The 22,986-nt window shown below is 51.0% G+C and overlaps 2 protein-coding genes across 6 annotated transcripts; one reads left to right on the top strand and one right to left on the bottom strand.

The window, feature by feature from the left end:
- The first annotated feature begins 149 nt into the window (after nt 1-149).
- EXOSC5 (exosome component 5) lies at nt 150-8,520 on the top strand. The gene is made up of 6 exons (XM_014861037.3): nt 150-316; nt 4,116-4,229; nt 4,539-4,660; nt 5,974-6,114; nt 7,209-7,298; nt 8,355-8,520. Exons 1-6 carry the CDS (start codon nt 169-171, stop codon nt 8,445-8,447), a joined length of 708 nt encoding a protein of 235 aa, XP_014716523.2. The 5' UTR covers nt 150-168; the 3' UTR covers nt 8,448-8,520.
- Nucleotides 8,521-10,472: 1,952 nt separating this feature from the next.
- Nucleotides 10,473-15,524, bottom strand: TMEM91 (transmembrane protein 91). Of its 5 annotated transcripts, none has more exons than XM_070499354.1 (5): nt 15,037-15,170; nt 13,892-14,129; nt 12,549-12,728; nt 11,404-11,553; nt 10,473-10,721 (listed from the first exon to the last, which is right to left on the bottom strand). In XM_070499354.1, exons 2-5 carry the CDS (start codon nt 14,099-14,101, stop codon nt 10,554-10,556), a joined length of 708 nt encoding a protein of 235 aa, XP_070355455.1. In that variant the 5' UTR covers nt 14,102-14,129; nt 15,037-15,170; the 3' UTR covers nt 10,473-10,553. The 5 variants fall into 5 exon arrangements, with proteins under 5 accessions (XP_070355455.1, XP_044615795.1, XP_070355457.1 ...); XM_044759860.2 differs by having other exon boundaries at nt 10,505-10,721; nt 15,136-15,497; XM_070499355.1 differs by having other exon boundaries at nt 10,526-10,869; nt 15,136-15,497.
- Nucleotides 15,525-22,986: the final 7,462 nt, after the last annotated feature.

Genomic DNA, 22,986 nt, shown 5'->3' with positions numbered 1-22,986 from the left:
CATGGTGGGCGGGGCCAGGTTGTCAATAAACGCGGAGCCTCGTGCGAGCGCTGAAGCTGGGGGCGGGCGCTCCTGGATGTGCACATGCGCACTCAATACGCAGCCAACACGCAAGCGCGCGCTTTCGGGCGGAAGCGGTGGTCGCTGCTACACGTGGGATCCGGAGTCATGGAGGGTGTGATGCGGTCTGACGCCAAGATTTGCGGTGAGTCTGGAACAGAATCCAGCCCTCGGGGCCTCGGCTGCAGCCTCCGGCACTTTGCTTGCGAACAGAACCTACTGTCCCGGCCGGATGGTTCTGCTTCTTTCCTGCAAGGTAAGAACGTAACCCAAGTAAATACTGCCTGGGCCACGTTCCCTCAGGTCATAGTTGTTTTGGGGCGCGGCTGCAGTGTCCTTGCAAAGGAGTGCCCACCCCCTCCTATGCTACGTGGCACATGTCACTCTTGGACTAGCACAGAATTTCTTGCCTGAGTGGACACTACTAGGTACGCCAGGTTACATATATCTCCTGACTAGAAGGAAAAAGATATCTCCACCCTGGTAAATACTTCTCAGAATGAGAGAGGGGCAGACCTTTCCGTAAGAGTGAATACTTTAGGGGCCGACCGGTGGCTCAGTGGTTAAGTTCGCGCGTTCCCCTTCGGCAGACCGGGTTCGTAGATTCGGATCCAGGGCGGGACCTGTACACCGCTCATCAAGCCAAGCTGTGGCGGATCCCACATAGAAGAACTAGGAGGACTTACGGCTAGGATATACAACTATGTACCGGGGCTTTGGGGAGGAAGAAAAAAATTATACGAGATAAAAAGTAATTTAAAAAGAATGAATACTTTAGAATAGGTAAAATCTGACCAGAGTAAATATCGCCTTTGACTGGATTCCTTCTCCGTCTCCCACAAACACGCCGTGGGTCCTTAATCCCAGGCTGAGGCAAACCTGTCCATTTGCATACATACACAGTAGACCAGTCACCGCTACCGGCTTAATTACTTCCCAGACTGTGGCAGATCTTATACCCAGGTAAATACTTTTCGGGTTGAGGGTAATGTCCCCACCCTGGGTTGAAAAAGATTTTCCCCACCCCAGCAGTTGGGTCAATATCTCTTTGACTGGTATACATATCTCTTCAGGTGAGTAAAATATTGCTAGATTGGGGCAGGTCTTACTTATTGAGTAAATATTCCCTTTTCTAGCTAAATACCTCTGAAACTAGACTCCACACCCTGACTCAGGTAAATATTCCTTTGGAGGTAGGCCTAAGGATCACCCCCATAGATACTTCATTCCCCTCGCTTGGGCATTACCTTCTACCCAGTACCAACCTGCTCTCATTCATTTCTTCCTTGAACCTGCCTGTATTTGTGCTAAGTACTGTTTTAGGCACAGAGAATACATCATAAAAAAATGTTTTTAATCCCTGACCTAATGGAGTTTACATTGTAGTCAAGAAGACAGGCAGTAAAGAACTAAGTAAAATACCACGAGGGAAAATAGAGTAGAGAAGAGGCATAGGGTGTGCCAGAGAGGGTTGAAATCTTACATCAAATGGTCAGGAAAGGCCTTGGTGAGATGGTAATGTCTGAATAAAGACCTAAAGGGAAGGGAGCAAACCCTGAAGCTATCAGGAGGCAAGGCATACCACGCATGGGGAACAGCAGGAGCAAAGGCCCTGAGGCAAGAACTTGCCTGGTGTGTTTGAGGAAGTCAGGAGACCAGTGTAGCTGGAGCAGTGAGAGGAGGTTTTGGAGAGAGGTAAGGAGGCCTGTCCCTCCATCGTAGAAGGCCTAGTGAATGCGATGGGAGCCATGTGACATGGTCTGAATATATTTTAATAGAATCTTTCTGGCTGCGGTGTTGACCGTAGACAGTATGGAGGAAAGGGGGAGATGATGGTGGCTCAGACCAGAGTGAAATCAGTGGAGGTGGTGAGACTCTGGGGTTATTTTGAAGGTAAACTAACATTTGCAGATGGTTTGGTTTGGGGGTATGAGAAGAGAGAGCTAAAGCTAAGGTGTTTGCCCACATCAGCTGTGCTGCGGGAAGATGCGTTCAGTTTGGAACATTAAGTTTGCAATGCCAAATAGACGTCACAGTGGCAATATGAGGCACTTGGACATACAAGTCTGGAATTCAGAAGAAAGACCCAGTCTAGACATAGTCCTACTGAAATGAGGATGGACTACACCCATGGGTTGACAATTTGGAGGTTCCTGGTGACGCCGTCAAGAGCTGCTCCAGTGGAGTGGTGGGGTCAAGGAGGAGAGGAAGAAGAGACAGCGAATGGAGACAGCTCTTCAGGAGTTTGGCTGTAAGAGGATCAGATAGATGGGGCAGGAGTTGAAGATGGATGTGGGCCCGGAGAGGAGAGAATTGCTCGAGAACGTCAGAGGGGAGGGACTCCCAGGCTCAGGTGGACCACAGGCAGCTCCTCTGAAACAACAGGTATGAAGACCCCAGAGCAGATCTAGTTCTGCTTCGGTAATTTCCCCCTTCGGGGCAGATTCTCCCGGAGCCACAAGAATCCCTCAGTTGTGTGGCATCTCCTCCCCAGCACCAGGAAAAACAGCCCCAGCCCAGGGACCTTCCCAGGCTCTCCCTCAGGCTTAGCGCTCTTGCTAAATTCAGATGCTTGGAGTTTCTTAGAACTTAAGAAATAAGGAGAAAGGTAGCCCCTTCCACGTTCTTTAACCTCACAGCCCCAGGACCCAGGAGCAAGAGGAGTCCTTGCAGATCCTCAAAACTGTGTGCCCTGTGCTTCCAGCCTCAGAATCTCTGGTGAGGTTGTTAAAAGTGCAGCACCCCGGCACCCACCCGATGCCTACTGAGGCTTGTCCGCTACATTTTTAACTGCTACAGTGATTCTCATTGCAGGCCAGTGTTTTGAAGCTGTACCCAAGCTGCAGATTGCAGGTCCAGCTGCAGATTAGAATGACCCCTGACACTTCCAGTGCCTGAACCCCACCCCTGAGCAAGTGAATTCGGATCTCTGGGGGAGCGGCCTGGGCATCGGTATCTTTTCAGGCCCCACAGTGATTCCGGCATGCAGCCAGGGTTGACAACCACTGTGTTAGTAGCCTGCGACCAGCTTTCTTTTTATCTGGAGTGGAGTAGACAATATCAGAGTATATGAAAGCAGTAATGATAAGAGGTGTTTTGTGAGCCCTCTGTTCCATTTACACACAGACTTGTGTGAGTTCTGGGACCCGCTGTAAAATGTATTTCTTATTGGAAATTATTGTGGTCTAGTGGTTAAGATTCGGTGCCCTCACTGCCCGTGTTCTAGGTTCATTTCTTGGTCAGGGAACCACATCACCCATCTGTCTGACGGTTGTCATACTGTGGTGGCTGCGTGTTGCTGTGATGCTGAAAGCTTTGCCACCAGTATTTCAAATACCAGCAGGGTCACCCATGGTGGACAGGTTTCAGCAAAGCTTCAGGACTAGACAAAGAAGGACCTGGCCACCCACTTCCGAAAAAACTGACCATGAAAACCCTATGAACAGCAGTAGAGCATTGTCTGATACAGTGCTGAAAGACGAGAGGATGGTGCAGAAAGACCAGGCAGGATTCCTCTCTGCTGTCCATAGGGTCGCTAGGAGTCGGAATCGCCTAGATGGGACGAACAACAACAAATTGGAAGTTATAGTCAGAAAAGTTTGGAAGCCACTGTTGTAGTCCAAACTCTTCATTTTGCAAATGGTAAAAGAGGCCCAGAGAAGTGAGCAAAATCAGCTGAGGTTACAGAGCCAGTAGGAGGCAGATAGGATGAGAAGCCAAGCATTTATTTCCCAGGTCTTAGCGTCTTTGCCGCCATTCATTCCCACTCTGGGGAAATAAGCAGGAGTTAGGACCCACCTGGACCCTTCAGGGTGTCTTTAATCCTCACAACACTGAGGGAGGTATTTTTGTTATCCCCGTTTCACAGATGAGGAAGCAGAGGCAGAGAAGGGAAGCAAGTGCTCAAAGAATCACTACCAACAAATAGTGGGCTGAAGGGGGGGTGATGTGGGGAACCCCAGCCATCCAGCTCAGTGCCCACACTGTTAAGTGCCACACATTGGGCCCCAGAGGCAGGGAAGATGTGAGTGAGGCCGCCCATGCTGTCTCCCCAGGGGACACCTCCGTCCTGGCAGGCGTGTACGGGCCGGCTGAGGTGAAGGTCAGCAAAGAGATCTTCAACAAGGCCACGCTGGAAGTGATCCTGAGGCCGAAGATCGGGCTGCCTGGTAATTGGGCCCAGCTGCGATGGGAGTGGCCAGCAACACAGGGCATGGGAACTTGGATTTTTCTCCCCCAGGAGGCTCCCTTATTGAGTGCTGGAGGTGGGAGGGGTGGGAGGGGTGGGGTGGGTGGCAGTCAGGTCCTGCCCCCTTCCCACTGGGGATCCTCTGTCATCCATGCAGGGTCCTGCACCAACCTGGGCTGAGACTGCAGGCCCTTTCCAGAGGGCTTGGGTGGGACGTATGGAGGAAGGTGAGCCAGATGGAAGGGAAGAGCCTGACAACCGCACCCCACCCCACCCCTGATTTCCCCAGGCGTAGCGGAGAAGAGCCGGGAGTGGCTGATTAGGAACACGTGTGAAGCGGTGGTGCTGGGGACGCTGCACCCCCGCACCTCCATCACCGTGGTACTGCAGGTCATCAGCGATGCTGGCTCTGTATCCTTTCCCCTGGGCCACTGCCTCCAGGAAGTCCTCCAGAATCTCTCTGATTGCCACCCTTGCTGATGGCCCTGTATGCACCCTCTGCTAGCCAGAAGACCTCCAAACACTTGTTAAGCACCAACTTTATTGAAGAACAGCAAACACAGCTTGAGTGCTTACTATGTGCCAGGCGCTGTTCTGAGTTCATATTAACTCATTTAATCCCACGGAAAGGTCACCTCACATACCTAGTAATTGGCAGAGCCAGGACTTGAGCCTAAGCCATCTGGTTCTCCAGCCCAAGGTCCCTGGCAGGCAGGTGTTCTTATGTTCCCATATGTCAGGTGAGGAAACTGATGCCCGGAGAGGGGAAATCACTTGCCCAAGGTCACACACCTGGAAAGCAGGCAGGACTGACGCCTAGGCCTGTCTGACTCTAAAGCCTGTACCATTGACCTCTACTCTGACCCTGAGCTTGGATTTGAGGCTCAACACTGGGGGATCCCTGAGCAGGCAAAGCAGTTGGGTCAGCGGCAGGACCCTGAAAGATCCCTGTCATTTGTATGAGAGAGGTTGAGGCTGAGGACCAGAAAAGGGCATTTCTAGAAGGCTGCGCTGGTACATGGCTCTGCATTGGGCAGGCGCTTCACAGACGGGAAGGAGAGAAGGGCTCTTGTGACCCCATTTCACAGGGGGAAACTGAAGCTCAGAGGGGAGGTAATGGAGGGTCAGTGGCAGAGGTGGGACTGACTGATTCTGAGGCTAGGCCCGGATCCACTTGCTAGGCCTGGGGAAGAAAGACTGGAGGTGACTCAGGCAGGGCCTGCTGTCTGTCTCCAGGCTCACCTTCCACCATGCCACAGCCACGCCTCTCCCCTGGACTGAGGGCAGTGGTCATGACTCCTCCCTCTGTCACCCCACCTGCCCACCTGGTAGTGGCTGCCTGCTAGATTCTCCAGCTCCAGGCCTGGCTCTGCCACTCCCTCCCCATGAGATCTTGGAAAGTTTCTCCCCTCTCTGGCCCTCAGTTTCCCTGAAGGTGCTTGGCACATGCCAGTACACATCTATGGAATCTCATTATGATCCCTGATTGAAGCTCAGAGAGAGGAAGTCACTTGCTCAAGGTCACACAGCTGAGAGGTGGCAGTCAGTTCTGGAACTCAAGGTCACTTGATCCCAGACCCACTTAGAACTATTCTGCCCTACTGCCTTCGTGGACCAAGTAGTGAAGTCCGCCACAAGCACTGTTAGGGTGAACGGAGGTGAGGCTACGTTCTGCTGGCCAGCCCTACAGTAGAAACTTCTTAACCACTCCCCGTGTCACTCAGCTCCTGGCCTGTTGCCTGAATGCCGCCTGCATGGCATTGGTGGACGCAGGTGTGCCCATGCGGGCCCTTTTCTGTGGGGTCACCTGTGCCCTGGACTCTGATGGGACCCTCATGCTGGACCCCACGGCCAAGCAGGAAAAGGTAGGTATGAAGCCCAGGTGGTGAGGGCCGTGGCAGACACTCCTTCTCCACAACATTTCACTCATACCACCTTAGTCCCAACTGGCAAGCTCTTCTCTGTTCATCCAGGCAATTGCTAGACACTCCGCTCAAACCCACTTAAGCAAGAAGGGAATTTACTGACATTCAGGAGCAAACTCAGAAAGAACAGACGTCTGGCTAGGAGCCAGGGCCTCACACGCCAACAGGGTTGTTTTTGCTTCGTTTCTCAGTCCCTGTTCTTTTCTGCACATCGGCTCCATCCTCTCTGGCGTCTCTCCTGAGGCTGTGACTGGCCCCTTAAGCTCCATGCTTCCCCCTTAAGAGCCTCAAAAGCAGAGGAGGGAAGAGAGCTTGCCTCAGCAGCTCAAGTTCACGGTGTCCTAGGGCTCTGGTTACTCTGAGTCACTCGCCCAGTGCTGTAACGGTCGCATCCAGTCAGGAGAGCACAAACCACTTGGGGGATTTCAGGCAGGGAATTGGATGCAGGGAACTGGTTGCAGTAGTTTGGAAGAGCTGAAAGAGCAAAAAAGGACGAGGTGGGGACACCCAGTGATGAGAGGTTCTACCAGCCTGGGTGAAGCCAGGGAGCCAGCTCCTGCTCTCTGCTGTGGAAGGCGTTGTCACAGTTGGTTCTGGATGCACAGAAAAAATCTTGCTTTTGCCCTGACTGTCCCGAGTGTGGACCTTGGTGCTGTCTCCCCCTCCTTCCAGTCTGCCAGCACATTACTGCCAGAACTGAACTGGCAAGGGAGTCTGGGAAATAGTTTGTCGGCTTCCAGCCCTGTGGTACAGAGTGTGGAAGGGGCCGGGAGGCTGGGGGGCACCAGGTAAATGACGCATTGTGGCTACTCCTATGGGGCAGGAATACTGCGCTTGGAAGCCCTCGTCAGAACCATGCGGTTGGAATCAGGCGTGGGGAGCAATTACACGAAAGGCGTAATTACACAGAGCGTTCCCGGGGAAGCAGGGAAGAGGTGGTTCAATGATGAAACAACAGCGACACTTGACGCCCGAGTGCTTGGCTCCGGGAAGGGCGAGGCCCAGGTCCCCCACCTTCTTCCCCTCGTCCCTAGGAGGCCCGAGCAGTCCTGACCTTTGCGCTTGACAGCGTGGAACGGAAGCTGCTGATGTCCACCACCAAGGGGCTCTACTCCGATGCTGAGGTACCAGCATGTGGAGGGGGATGAACGCCAGATCTTTCCTTCCCGTCCAACATGAGGTCTTATCCTAACTCTGCACCCGACCCTGAGAGGTTTATGGAGAGCCCCTTCCTCGCATCCTTTCTCTACATAGGAGTTTTCAAACTTTGTAGCCACAGAAACCTTTGTGAGAATTTTAAAGGGAAGCCCGATTATAAGATAAGAGAGGAGGAGCTCAGTTTTGAAATTAGGTGAGGGCGAGGCCGGCCCCACAGTTAAGTTTGTACATTCCGCTTCTCGGTGGCCCGGGGTTCACCCGTTCGATCCCGGGTGCGGACATGTCACCGCTTGGTACACCATGCTGTGGTAGGCATCCCACATATAAAGTAGAGGAAGATGGGCACGGATGTTAGCTCAGGACCAGGCCTCTTCCAACCAAAAAAAAAGGACTGGCAGTAGTTAGCTCAGGGCTAATCTTCCTCAAAAAAAAAAAAAGGGGGGAGCATCTGAAAGGCCCCCCCCAACTTCCAGCTCAGAGTGGTGCACCCCCAGAATTCCAGATCCCTGAAGAACAGTTTGGAAACTCTTGGGCCAAATGGTCTCCAAGAGCATTGCCAACCGGACCTCCTGTGAATCTAGGAATATGTGGCAGTAAAAATTTGGGGTCTCGCATTCCGTGGCTTTTAAGATTATTTGGAGTCATGGCCTGTGGCTTTAAAATTCCAGATCTCTCCAATTCTGGAGCTCTGTGAAGTTGGGATCACTTCCCGTGTCAGGATGCCTGATCCCATTGGTCTGAGGACCTGGAGCTGTCAGAATCTTACCCTTGAAGCGCTCACCTCTTTTTTTCTGCCCTTTCCCTCTAAGAAAGCTCATGAAGTGGGAAAGGAGGAAATGCACTTGAGAGAATCCCCTTAGCATCTGCCTCACCTTGGAGGGAGGGGCTCGGAGGGGGAAGTGGTAGGTTGGGGGGCTCTGGGAATCAGGTCGGGTTGAGGGGAACCTCTTGGGTCAGTGAGGCCGTGTGTGTGTGGGTGCAGGGATAGTCCCCCAGCAGTGACCAGTCTCTCCCCTTCCCAGCTCCAGCAGTGCCTGGCTGCAGCCCAGGCCGCCTCGCAACATGTCTTCCGCTTCTACCGGGAATCGCTACAGAGGCGTTACTCCAAGAGCTGAGGCAAGCTGGGGCAGGGTGCCCTCCTGCTGCCACCACCCACTCCCTCCAGCGCAAAATAAACCAGTGACCCAGCCTTGCCTCTGTCCTTGTGTGCCTGGGTGAGCCGGTGGTCCTGCTGAGTAGCTACAGCCCCTGGATCCAGAGGGCACAGACCTCATCCCGCCCCACACACACACCAGAAACATCCTAGGATTGCACATTTGTTGAATGAATTCGTTCAGTCTTCATTCAGATACCTGTTGAGCACCCACTGTGTGCAGGCCCTGCTAGGTGCTGAGGACTCAGAAGTGATCCAGAGACCTAGGTCCCAGGTTCGAGGAGTAGTGGGGTGATGGACAAATAAATTGGTGTTTGTCAGGTGGTGGTAAATGCTATGAAAAAACAGAAAGTGGGGAAGAAGGGTTTGGGCAGGGCAAATTTAATACATCAGTCAGCAATGGCTTCACGGAGAGAGGGAGGAGAGGGGGACGTCTGAGGGAAGCCCAGGAGGAGGCCAGGGAGCCAGCTCATCTGTGAGGGACAAGCCAAGCCTCAGGCAGAGCCCTGTGGAAGGTCAAGGACCAGCAAGGTGGCCAGTGTGGCTGGAGCGGAGCATGTAAGGGCAGGAGAGGGAAGGAACAGGCCTCAGAGAGGAGTCTGGCTCTGAGCGCTGCTGTTACCAGCCCAACAATTCCAGGAGGCAGGGCTGTTATAGTTCCCCTTTTAAGATGAGGAAAGAAGCCCAGAAGCCAGTTGGCTGCCAGAGGTCACCAGCTAGTCAGTGGAGGTCACCAGCTGGTCAGTGGTGGAGCTTCAGCCCCACTCAGAGCCCAGACTGTTCAGACAAAGCCAGGGAGACACCAGCACACTGGGCTGCCTGCGGTTCCCATCTGTAAACAAAAGTGGCTGAGGCCCATTGGTTCTCAGTCAGGTGGTGGCACCCCCAGGGGGCGTATGGAACTATGGGAGGCATTTTGACTGCCCCCTCCCCCCCATTTAGTGGGCAGGAGCCAAGAACATGTGAGCGCCCCATGAGGAATAACTTGCACAGCTGGGCCACATGGCTGCCAGATCCTGTCTGCTGCTGCTGTCTGGGGGTTTACAGTGAAAATGGCACATCTGGTGGGCCCTGTGCTGCACCCTGCACATGCTTGAACTAGTTCACCCAGTTCCCACAATTGCCCCAGTAACCAGGAAGGAAACACACAAATACCATTAGCTTGAAATTATGCTCCATGAGATGCTTAGGAGAAGGCCAAATGGGGACTAGTGTTTTCTTCTAGTAACAGCCACTGGAATGACACTCAACAGAGAGGAAATTAAACCACCTCTCACCCCATTATTTGCGATTACTGGACCCATTTAGTGAGCACTTCCTGTACGCCTCAGCTGAGCGCTCATGTCGGTTTTGCTTGCTGGGTCCCAGCACTTTGATGCCTTAGTGCTCCATCCTTCTCCCCATCTCAGGCCCTTTGATGGGGCTGCCTCCCACCCCAGATGGGCCAGTGAGAGGGTGCCTGGGAAAGAGAACCTCTGGCGTCCCTGAGCTGCCAGGCCCTTTTTCTCCCTGAGAAGGGGGAGCCCTGACAGAAAGAAGCCAACAGCGGAGAAGAGGGCCAAGAGATGGAGAAACCAGACCATTTCATTTGAGCTCCTGAATCGGGTTCTACCTCAGCTTTCTTCCGTGTTGTTACGTAAGGCAGTTCGAGTTGCATTTCTGCCACTTGCTGTCAAAAGAGCTCAGGGAGAGACTGCTGTTCACATGTATGACCGGTTTGGTCCTCGCCACAGCTCCGAGGTGTGGAGAAAATTAGTCCCATTTTGCAGATGAGGAAAAGGGAAGCTCAAAGAGAAGTCACTTGGGCTCCTATGTGGAGGAGTAAGGACTTGGAACCGGCTCTCTCCAATTCTCTACTGACCACCCCCGTTGTGAAGAGAACGTTCTCCAATTTGGAAACCTTCCACCCTCAAATTCCCCCTTCTCCGGCTCCGAGGTGTCCAGGAACACCCCTGGGACAGCCTGTCACCCTGGCCTGTCCCTGGTCTCAGACACTCCCAGCTCTTTCCACCTTCCCACACACACAGACAGACACAGGTTTGGCTGCAACAGTGTCTGGTGTTTAATCTCACGTTGTGGCGGCCAGGAAGGCGAGGGGGTGGTCCAGCTCACTCCCGATTCCGGATGCTGCCGCCGCCGCCGCCTCATCCACCCGATTCTCCACTCTGACCGCGAGCACGCTGGGCAGCCGGCCTCTGGGTTCACAGTGGGGGCCGCGGGGGCAACTAGGGCGGGTCTCGGGAGGCGAGGTAGGCGGCCAGGGTCACCAGGGCGGCCGCGTAAGTACACACGCCCAGCCCAACGGCCAGGACCCCCAGCAGGAAGGCGCGGCGGGAGGCGGCCCCTGCCCCCTGGACGTCCCCCTCGGCCCAAGCCTTGTTGGTCTGTGGAGGCGTTGGGCAGCGGTGACTCAGACATCCCCTCACCCCACCCTGCTTCCCCGCAGCCCTAGACCCTCCCCCACCCGACACATCCCTGTATTTATTCATATATTACCAAAAAAACTAGGGAGTACCACTGTGGGTCACGCACAGCTGGGCACTGAGGATACTGGTGACTAATAAAAATATACTATTACTAGATGCCACCGTTCCAACTCATTTGAGTTGGAATCCTCACAATGACCCTGAGGTAGGAACTATTCCCGTTTTACAGATGAGATGAATGAGGCACAGGGAAATTCAGTGGCTTGCCCCAGATCTTACAGAGCATGGCAGACCTAGGATCCGAGTTCAGGTTCTTCACCACCTCTCAGCTGTGAATCACACCTCATTTTAACCCTGAATGTCTCTCTTCCAATCCTTCTTCCCATCTCTCTTTGTCCCCCAGGCATAGCTCCTCTGTTTTGTTTTCTTTTGTTCTGAATGCATTTTTCTCTTTTATATCCAGTCCCCTCCCAATCCCACACACAGACTGACCTTCTGGGCCAGGCAGAAGGCGGCGATGCCCACAGGCCAGAAGCAGCACAGCATGGAGAAGACAGCCAAGCCCAGGTGGTCGTGGGGTAGGAGTGGGGGGAGAAGGCTGCCCCCATCCCAGTCTGAGTCACTGTCACTGGATGACACATCCTACGGGCAGGAGAGGGTCTGGGTGGGCATCTTCACCCACCTTCCCTGCTCCACTGCTCTGCTTCCCATGGCCCCCAACGACCAGGGCCTCCCCAGAGACACCAAGAGAGAAAAATGCCCCAGGAGATAGGCTCTTGACTGTTCTATATCCTGGATCCCCATGAGGGGAAGCTGGGAACCCTGTCTCCAGAAAAAAGCCCCACCCACACCCAAAGTTTTGAGTTCATTTTCAAGTTCACAAGCCCAATTATGGCCAGTACATTTGCTTATAATCTCTGAGTTGAAAACCCCTGAAGCAGAGACAGCCACCATCGGAGAGAGGAACCTGAGAAAAGACGGAAATTAGCGGACACAGCTCTGGTGGCCTAAATGTCTAGGACAAACCTGCCTCCTGAAACCTATAAATTCTAGATAAAAACATATTTTAAAATCTTGCATCAAATAGCTCACAAGATTTTAAGCAGTTACTATAAGGCCAAAAATTAAGTGAAAAATCAAGGTTAATTTAACAGAGAGGTCAAGCCCCCCTTGCCCTGCGGGCATTTGCCAATCCCAGAAAAATTAACCTTTCATTCAAACCTTGAACTGGATTAAAAGCGACCTCTAACTGGTAGTATCCCCAGGCAGCGGAAAGAAGCAAACCAAATCTACTCTGGGGGAAAGTACCTTCATTCTAGGCGTCAAAACAATTTCTCCTAAAAATAATTTTTTTAATACCGTGACCAGCATGCAAAGATAATCAGGCACACAAGAAAGAGTGAATGAGAACCAGCAGAACTCACAAGGCCCTCAGCGTCTTCAAATAATGGAATTATGAGACACGCACAATGTCAAGGTGACGCTTACTGCCACAGTGTGGCAGAATGTGTTTCCAAAAATGGCCACAACCATCTCTCCCATCCCGCATGCTTTTCTTAGATGGTGACTGATACTGTTCCCCTCAAGGGGTGAGGTTTCTGTCCTCTTTCCTTGAGTCTAAGGAGGCCGTGACTCACTCGTAATTGATAGAATGTGGTGGAAGTAATGCCACAGGACTTCCGAGCCAAAGTCCGAAAAGGTGGGGCAGTTTCTGCTTTGTGGAAACACTCGTGATGGAGGCTGGAGGCACGTAAGCAGTCTGACTGCCCTGAAGCTGCCATGCTGTGAGGAGGCCCAAACCAGCCACATGGGGAGACCTGTGTAGAAACCCTCAGACTACGTGAAGAGAAAGAAAGACCCAGCCAGCCCCGGACTGTTCCAGCTCTAGCCACCGGCTGACTGCAACCCCATGAAAAAAACCTGAGGCAGACCCACCAACGGAGTCCTTCTCAAGTTCCCCACCCACAGAAACCATGAGCGATAATAATGATTGTCGCTGTTTTAAGCTACTAAGTTTTGGGATGTGATTTCTGTTTTTTTTTCTTTTTGAGGAAGATTAGCCCTGAGCTAGCATCTGCCACCAAACCTCCTCTTTTTTGCTGAGGAAGACTGGCCCTAAGCTAACATCCATGCCCATCTTCCTCTACTTTATATGTGTGATGCCTGCCACAGCATGACTTGCCAAGCGGTGCGTAGGTCCACACCAGGGATCCAAACCCGCAAACCCCAGGCCGTCGAAGCAGAACATGTGAACTTAACTGCTGCACCACCGGGCCAGCCCCAAGGATGTAATTTCTTATACAGCAATAGTAACTGGAAAACCATCTTTAAGAAATAAAAGACAGGAGCTGGCCTGGTGGCGCAGCAGTAAAGTGCACACGTTCTGCTTCAGTGGCCTAGGGTTTGCCCGTTTGGATCCCGGGTGTGGACCTACCCACTGCTTGTCAAGCCATGCTGTGGCAGGCGTCCCACATATAAAGTAGAGGAAGATGGGCACGGATATTAGCTCAGGGCCAGTCTTCCTCAGCAAAAAGAGGAGAAGTGGCGGCAGATGTTAGCTCAGGGCTAATCTTCCTCCAAAAAAAAGAAGGAAAAAAAGGAAAGACAAATTTGGCAATGTGTACAAGGAATGAGAAATTATAAGAAGTGACATTAATCTGAAAAAACAGACCAGAGCCGACAGAGGCCAAAGGTGTGTCAGCTCCAGAAAGAGATGGACAGATGGAGAGCAGGGAAGTCAGAAATCAGAGGGAAGACAGACAAGAGAGCCAAAGGTGACGGAACAAAGATGACAGACAAATCTGGAGAGAAAAAGGTAAAGAAACCAGGGGAGATGTAGAACGAGAAAAACCATAACCTGAAAAAGTGAGACTCCAGGCCGAAGGCAGACACCCCAGGGGCCAGCCTGCCAGATGCTGACCACAGCTGGGTCCACCTCGAGCCCCCACCCCCAGCCCCCACTAAGGCCTGCTGCTCCTACCTCAAGGTCGGGGGGCCCTGGCTCCCCCAGGCTGGCGCTCACAGAGGGAAGAGGTGGTAGTAGGAACTGCCAACCCCTCAGTGACTCCGCCAAGGCTGTCTCTCGAAATGGGGGCCCCAGCTCAGGCTCGCCAGGCCTCTGGACAGCAGGCTCACAGCCCACACCTGCCAGCAGAGGCTTCTGGAGCTCTCCGAGACTGGAGCTGTCCATGGCTGGTGGAGGCTCCAGAAGAGATGTCCTGGGGGTAGGGGAAAGAAAAGACAAGTTGTCAAAGTCTCACCTTCCTCCTTCCCCTGACTCTGAAGAGACTCCAGGCACAGACTAGTGAGTTCAACAGCCCTCAGACCCATTTACAGATAGTAAAACTGAGGCCCACAGAGTAAAAGAGGCTGGCCCAAGTTGGGAAGAGAACTCAGGGGTCTGCACATTCAAATCTGGGCTTTTCCCCTCTCAGCAAAAACCACATACCTGTTGCACACTTATTCCAAACCCTGCCTTCCATGTTTACTTCCCCCATGAACTACACACCCAACCCTCTCCCCCACACCCATCCCCAGTGACACTTTGCACTTCACTGTAGTCCACACACCCCCTGTTGCCAGCAAAGCCTGCACCCTGTGAATACCCAAGTCCCCTGCCACACACACCCATTCAGGCAAGCCCAACCCCCACCTCCACCTCTCCCCATTCATCTCCCAAGGGACTCCTGGCATACTTGCCCCAAACAACATCAGCTTCCAGAAAACATCCCTCTGGAACCCCCAACCTTCTTCCACACTCATCCCAAGTGACTCCTTGCACACTCCTAATCCCCCCAGCATCAGACTCCCCCCATACGCAGAGGCTTCCCACACGTGCACTCTGGACACTCTCCCTTGTTCCCATCACTTCCCTTGCACACCTGTCCCAAACACCTGATCCACGCACGGTTCCCCTATTCCACCCACATCCATGACCCCAGGCTACTCCCTGCGCAGCCACCAGCTTCCCGGACACCTCCTGTTTTACTAGCATCCACCTTTGCACACCTCCCCCATAACACCCCCGACCCACCACACATTTGTGCACACTCAGCCACAAAGAAGATTCTGCTTATCCCACCATCCCCACGGGGGGTCCCCAAGCCTCTCGCCCTCACTCCAAACCTGGTTTGAGCCGATTTCCTCGCCGACGCTTTGTCTCCCCATCCCCAATGCTAGGACCCGGGAGAGGGGCGGTGCCCCCCACCTCTGCCCCTCACTCACCACCCACGGCCCAATGCCTCCTGGGCCGCCTGCACCGACGCCCGCCCCGATCCTGCCGCCCGGGGTTGGGGAACTCAGTAAACCCCGTGCTCCGCTCGGCTCCCCTCTCTGCGCCCCGGGCCCGCAGCGCGCGGGGGCGGGGATGGCGGCGGGGCGCGGGCTCTCGGGCTCCTCCTCCGCGGTGGCCGGGGAGGGGGGCCTTGAAGGCCGACGTCAGCTCCCGACGACCGGCCCCTGCGACCCCGGGTGTGCGGGAGCAGGCGGGGGTCTCCGAGGACAGCGGGCCCCGATCCGCCCCCCCCCCAGCCCAGTCCCGAGCTTTGCGGGGAGGAGGAGGGGGCGCCCTCGATTCTCCTGGGCCTTCCTGGCTTGGCCCCGCCTCCATCTCCCCTACTCTCCCTCCCCCTTCCCAATAATAATAACAGCAATGACGGCTAACTGTGTTCACTGTTGTTAGTGCTTCCGTATACGCATTTAGTCCTCAGAACGACCTAGGAGGTACCACCTTATTGTCCTGCTGTGCACAGGAGGAAACAGGCGCGGCGACATGAGGGCCTTGCCTAAGAGCACGCTGCCAGTTCCCTGAGGGCAGAGTACCCCGGTCCCCGTGTCAGATGCTTCACACTCATCATCGCATTGATTTCTCTCAGTAGCTCTCTTGCTGTCCCTATTTTGCAGATAAAGAAACTGAGGCTCAGAGATATGTCCTCACTGGCCCAGGGTAACGACTGGTACCAGGCCCGGCAGATTGAAACCCTGGGCTGTATTGCTTGCTGGCCCAAAGGGAGGGGAGGAAGCAGAGGCAAAGGTGAGGTGCGGGCTTCCAGGGAAAGGAGGCAGAGGTGGGAGTGGGCCAGCCGTGGGGTGATGTGCTGGTTAGCAGATGATACAGATGGTGGTGGTTAGGAGTCAGTGTTTGGACCCACGCAGACCTGAGCTAACATCTGCCAATCTGTTTTTTTTTTTTTTTTTCTGAGGAAGACTGGCCGTGAGTTAACACCGATGCCCATCTTCCTCTACTTCTATATGTGGGATGCTTGCCACAGCTTGGCTTGACAAGCAGTGCAGAGCTCTGCACCCAGGATCCAAACTAGCAAACCACGGGCCACCAAAGCAGAGCATGCAAACTAAACTGCTGCATAACGGGGCTGGCCCCTCCAGGCTCTTCGGGTCACTTACTGTGTGACATCTAGATAATGGCATCACCTCTCTGAACCCTAATTTCTTCATCTGTAAAACAGGGGTAAATACTCCCTGCCTCTTAGATGTGGTAACATGCCTAAAGCACTTAGATGAGCTGTGATAACAAATGTCCAACATTTACCCAAAGCTTGGCAAAGTAGGCGCTCTGAATGTGTTTGATGATGTTTATGAATATTATTATTTATATCCATCTCCATCAGCCTGATTCGGGTACTATCCTCACCCTGCCGGCCTCCACCTCCTTCAGGAAGCCCACCCAGCTTGCACTGGCTTCCCCTTCCCAGAAGCCCTCTGTCTCATTAGTCCCAGTCAGCCAAACTGGAGGATTCCCCTCCTGATGTGGGGCCAGCCAGAGTTCCCTCGCTCCAGGGCTCCAGGGCTGCGTGCCAAGAGTCCAGACGCCGGAGCTGGCACAGGCCCCACTCCCGGCGAGAGCAGATGGCGTCTGCAAGTGCACTTGGCTCAGCCAGAGTTTCTGGCAGACAACAGAGGTGGGGAGACCCAGGGGAGGGTAGATGAGAGGGAGAAGGATCGTCTTATCTGGGAGAGATACCCTGTTACTGTCTATCTCCTTAACCTCAGCTTATCACTATCAAACATGCTATATATTTCTGTTGTTTGTAGCTGGCGTCCTCCCACAGCAGTGTCAGCCCCAGGAGGGCTGAGATTTGATCTCTTTTGTTCATTGCTGTGCCACAGTGCCTGGCACGGAGTGGGCCTCTAATGCATATTTGTGAGATGAGGGCACGAATTCCCACCAGCGTCAATTTTTCACCAAATCTCACAGCTCTATGGGTCCCTTCGCCCCCTAGGCCACCCTAAAGATTCCTTCACTTCCAGTTAGATCTCTCTGGCCACCATCAACTTTGTACAGTCTCCCCAACCCCACCCCTTTCCGGGGGTCACAAGAGGCACTGGCCTCTTAAGGTTTGTATTGGTCTTAGAATAGTAAACATGAGGTTCCAGCCAGGACCATCAACGAAGCTTAAGCCATTGAGGGAAAGTTTGATTAGGAACAGGATATTTACTTAGTCTCAAAGTATCTTCCCACAGATGACTTATTTAGTACAAAAGAAAACAACTAGTACTGGTGGAGAATACTGGCAAGCCACCACCTTAACTAGGTGGTAGAAGTTGCCATCACCAGTACTGGGACAAAAGACATCACGTGCCTCCTCATGTGCACGGAGAAGGACACAACATCGTTTCTGTAGTTTTCCTGCCAAAACAGCATCACCTGAATCTAACCATGAGAAAATGTGAGACAAAGCCAAATTAAGGGACACCCTACAAAGCAGCAGGTCAGTATCATGAAAAACAAAATAATAACAAAAAATGAAAAACTTGGCAGCTCTGTTCTAGATTAAAGGTGACTAAAGAAACATGACAATTAAATACAAAGTGTGATCCTGGAGAGAGGGCAGAGAGGGATAAAGTGTATTATTGGGACAATGGGAGAAATCTGAATAAAAATTATAAATTAAATGATAGTTTGTATCAATATTATATTGATACTGTGGAAAATGTTAAGTTGGTATTATGGTTATGTAGGAGAACCCCCTTGTTCTTAGGAGAATTTTACTGTTAAAAATAGTGAGTTATGAATAAAGTCTTTCTCTCTTTTTCTTTTTTTTTTTAGGAAGATTAGCCCTGAGCTAACATCTGCTGCCAATTCTCTTTTTTGCTGAGGAAGACTGGCCCTGAGCTAACATCCGTGCCCATCTTCCTCTACTTTATATGTGGGATGCCTGCCACAGCATGGCTTGCCAAGTGGTGCATAGGTCCACACCCAGGATCTGAACCAGTGAACTCTGGGCGGCCAAAGCAGAACGTGCAAACTTAACTGCTGTGTCACTGGGCCGGTCCCTGAATAAAGTATTTATATGTGTGTGTGTGTGTGTGTGTGTGTGTGTGTGTGTATGCAAAAAAGCAGGTGAAAGAATTGAACAAAATCTTCACCAAAGAGGAAATCCAAGGAAACAATGAACATTTAAAAAGATACTTGAGGTTGGCCTGGTGGTGTAGTGGTTAAGTTTGCGTGCTCCACTCCAGAGGCCTGGGGTTCACAGGTTCAGATCCTGGGTGCAGACCTACACACCGCTCATCAAGCCCTGCTGTGGTGGCGTCCCACGTGCAAAATAGAGGAAGACTGGCACAGATGTTAGCTCAGCGACAATCTTCCTCACCAAAAAAAAAAAAACAAAAAAAAAACCTAAAAAGATACTCAAGTTGTCATCAGGGAAATGCAAATTCAAATCACAATGTGATACCAGTACACGTCCGCCAGAATGGGTAAATGAGAAAGAACACCACCACCAAGTGTTGGTGAGGATGTGGAGGAGGGAGAACTCTCATACACTGCTGGTGGGAGTGCAAATGGGTCCAACCACCAGGATAACTGTTGTGCAGTTTCTGCTATAGCTGAACATATCCTATGACCCAGCAATTCCACTCCAACCAGATGCCAATGTATGTCCACCAAAGGATACATGCCCATCAACTGATGGATAAAGAAATTGTAGCATCTTCACATATAGGAAACTATATAGCAATGAGAATGAAAGCTCTACAGCCACATGCAGCAGCATGGATATATTTCACAAACAAAACACTGAGCAAAAGACAGCAGATGCAAAACAATACATACTGTGTGATTTCATTTATATAAAGTACAAAAACAGGCCATAATTAACCCATGTTGTTAAAAGTCCAGTTAGTGATTACCCTTGGGGGCATCCTGGGAGAGGCATGAAGGACATCCTGGGGGGCTGGTGATGTTCTTTTCTTTTCTTCTTCTTCTTCTTTTTTTTTTTTTTTGGTGAGGAAGATTGTCCCTGAGCTAACATCTGTGCCAATCTTCCTCTATTTTGTATGTAGGACACCACCACAGCGTGGTTTGACAAGTGATGCATAGTTCCACACCTGGGATCCAAACCTATGAACCCTGTGCCACTGAAGCAGAGTGTGCAAAATCAACCAGTACACCACCGGGCCGGCCCCTCATATGCTTTTCTTGAGCTGAATTCTGGTTACTAGGTGTGTTCAGTTTATGAAATTGAATCAAGCTGTTCATTTATGATTTGTGCACTTTTCTGTACATATATTATACTTTAAACGGTTATTTTTTTATTTTTATTTTTTTTTTGAGGAAGATTAGCCCTGAACTAACTGCTGCCAAGCTTCCTCTTTTCTCTGAGGAAGACTGGCGCTGAGCTAACATGTGTGCCCATCTTCCTCTATTTTATATGTGGGATGCCTGCCACAGCATGGCATGCCAAGCAGTGCCGTGTCCGCACCCGGGATCCGAACTGGCAGACCCCGAGCCGCCAAAGCGGAACGTGTGCACTTAACCACTGCACCACCGGGCCCGCCCCTAAAGTGGTTATTTTTAAAAAAGAGTGAGTTAGAGATTTGTACACTGACATGGTCTATAAATTTCCAAATGTATCACTGAGTGCAAAAAGCAAGATGTAAAACAATCGGTACAGTCCCTATGGAAAACAGTATGGCCTTCCTCAAAAAAATTAAAAATAGAGGGGGCCGGCCCCGTGGCGCAGCCGTTAAGTTAGCACGTTCTGCTTCTTGGCGGGCCAGGGTTCACCGGTTTGGATCCCAGGTGTGGACATGGCACCACTTGGCAAAAAGCCATGCTGTGGTAGGTGGCCCAGGTATAAAGTAGAGGAAGATGGGCATGGACGTTAGCTCAGGGCGTCTTCCTCAGGAAAAAGAGGAGGATTGGCAGCAGATGTTAGCTCAGGGCTAATCTTCCTCAAAAAAAATAAATTAAAAAAAAATAGAATTGCTATGTGATCCAGCAATTCCACTTCTGGGTATATACCCCAAAGAACTGAAAGCAGGGTCTCAAAGAGATACGCCTACACCCATGTTCACAGCAGCATATTCACAACAATCAAGAGGTGGAAGCAACCCAAGCATCCATCAACAGATGAATGCATAGAGAAAATAGGTGTATATACACAATGGAATATTAATCAGCCTTACAAAGCAAGGGAATTCTGACATGTGCCGCAACGTGGATGATCTTGGAGGATATTATGCTAAATGAAATAAGCCAGTTGTAAAAGGACAAATACTGAATGGTTCTACTTATATGAGGTACCTAGAGTAGTCAAATTCATAGAGACAGAAAGTCGAACGGTAGTTACCAGGGGCTGTGGGAGGGGAGGATGCGGACTTTTGGTTTAATGAGGACAGAGTTTCAGTTTTGCAAGAGGAAAAGAGTTCTGGAGATTGGTTGCACAATTATGTGAATGTACTTAATGGCACTGAGCTGTACACTAAAAATAGCTAAGATGGTAACTTTTATGTTATGTGTATTTTACCACAATGTTTACAAATTTAAAAATAACAAGTAAATAAGTATTCAGTGTGCTTCTTGTAAAAAACCAGTATGTAAAATATGCCACTTCAGTAATAATGACAACAACAATAAAAACCATCAATAATAGCAAACATTTATCGTGCTTCCTGTGCCAGACACTGTCCTAAATTCATGACATATTCGTATTAGTTATTTATTGCTGCATAACAAATTATCCTCCAAAACTTAGTGGCTTAAAACAACAAACATATATCATCTTACATGGTTTCTGTCAGCCAGGAATCTGGCAAGGGCTGAGCTGGGTGGTTCCGGCTCACCGTGTCCCGTGAAGTTACAGTCAGACTATGGCCAGAGTTAGAGTCATCTGAGGATTTGACTGGGGTTGGAAGATTTGCTTCCAAGTTGGGTCACTCACATGGTGCTTGTTGTTGCCAGGAGTCCTCAGTTCTTCTCTATCAGGGTCTCTCCACTGGCTGCTTCACCACCATTGATACTGGCTCAAGACAAGGTTGACATAAGGGAAGCCATATTGTAGAAAAGAAACCATATCGTAACTTTGAATGACCTCTGATGACCTAACCCAGCTGAATATGCACCCTGCAGGGGATGTACATGCTCTGTCGATTTTATGGCCCCTGCTTGCGTATGTACCTCCCAGCTGCAATAAGTAATGTGATGACCCCCGGGGCAGAGAGTTTATGCTGATAGCCATCATCAATGACAACGGAAACATCCAGTGTGGTGACTCCCATTCTGTAACACCTGAGGGTAAACACTCCTAACCCCTGCCTCTATAACCCATGGCCTATAGAACTGCCTCAAGATTCTACGCCCCTCTTAAGATGGTTCTTTAGGACGTTAGTCCCCCATCTTCCGATTTGCTAGCTGATGGCTTAATAAATGCCCTTTCTCTGCCATTATCTTGCCTCTTGACAATTGGCTTTTGTCTTGCAGCAAGCAGATCATGCCTTTGCATGGTAACACCATCACAACCCAGTGGCTGACCTCCCTCAGAGTGAGTGATCCAACAGAAAGAGCAAAGAGGAAGACACAACGCCTTTTATGGCCTAGGCTCAGAAGTCACACAGCAACACCTGTGCTGTATTCTATTGGTTAGAAGCAAGTTACTAAGTGCAGCTCATACTCCAGAGGAGAGGAATTAGGCTTCACCTACTGAAAGAAGGAATGTCAAAGAATCTGTGGACATATTTTAAAACAGCTTCGTACACTAACTCATTAAATCCTCACAAGAGTCCAGTGAGGTGGGTCCTATCATTCAACCTCACATTACAGATGAGGAAACTGAGGCACAGAAAGGCTAAAGGCCACACAGAAGGGGCAGAGCCAAGACTTAAATCCAGGCAGTTGACCTGGGAACCATTTTCTTAATCACTAATAACTATTGGGGAAGAAATCAATTGAAGAAAAAATATTTAAGAAGGACCATTGGCAGGTGTTGATGACTTGTTGAACATGGGAAGTGATGGAGTCCAGGACAGCCAGGCACAACCTTCATATTCTTTTGATCCTGGGACACATGTGTCCAAGAGAAGCAGGATAGCAGAAAGCTTGAGAACATAGGGTTTAAGGACAGAGTTAGACAGAACTGTGATCGATTTGGCTTAAGGCAAAAGATTTTGCCCCAATTTCTTCATCTTAAACCTGATAGTGTTACCTACCCTATGAGGATTAAAGGAGATCCTGCACGCAAAACGATCAGTTTATAGGGGCTGGCACAGAGACAGCACTCAATAAATGGTAGCTTTCAAATATATCTATTAGTGAAATATTATCCTATTAAATTATTTACATAAATATTATCCTATTGAGATGTTGCCCCCTTTGAGTTGTCACTCTAACTTTCGCGGTCCCGGTTTGCTAAAAAGTAGGGTAATAAGTTCCCTTTGGACTCCTGGCCTGGGCTGGAGGAATAACTAAGGTTCAGCTGCCCTTAGAGGGCGGGAAGGACCCTGCTCAGGAAATCACAATGTGTCGGGGCCACTGACAGTCACTCTCCTTGCGCCCATTACATGGATGAGATAACAGAGACCTAGACCCGTGCAAAGTCACAAGATAAGTTACTGGCAGAGTCCAGGCTTCGAGAACCGGATTTTCTGCAGAAAGAGAGGCCTCAGTTCCTCATTTCTCCTACCTCTTCCCCCGGAACCCCCTCCTTGCTCAGAACCAGCAGCAACTGTGCAGAACTGGACAGTATTTCTGAGAAGGAAGTTGGAGTTATCAGGCCTTGAGGAGCCTGGCGAATTCTAAAAAAGGAAGGAAAACCCCCTCCCCAACTTCTCGGGTCT

This window comes from Equus asinus, chromosome 26 (assembly GCF_041296235.1).
Source record: "Equus asinus isolate D_3611 breed Donkey chromosome 26, EquAss-T2T_v2, whole genome shotgun sequence".
Classification (NCBI taxonomy): domain Eukaryota; kingdom Metazoa; phylum Chordata; class Mammalia; order Perissodactyla; family Equidae; genus Equus; species Equus asinus.
The sequence above is the reverse complement of the archived record's forward strand: the minus strand, read 5'-3'. Positions and strand labels throughout refer to the sequence as shown.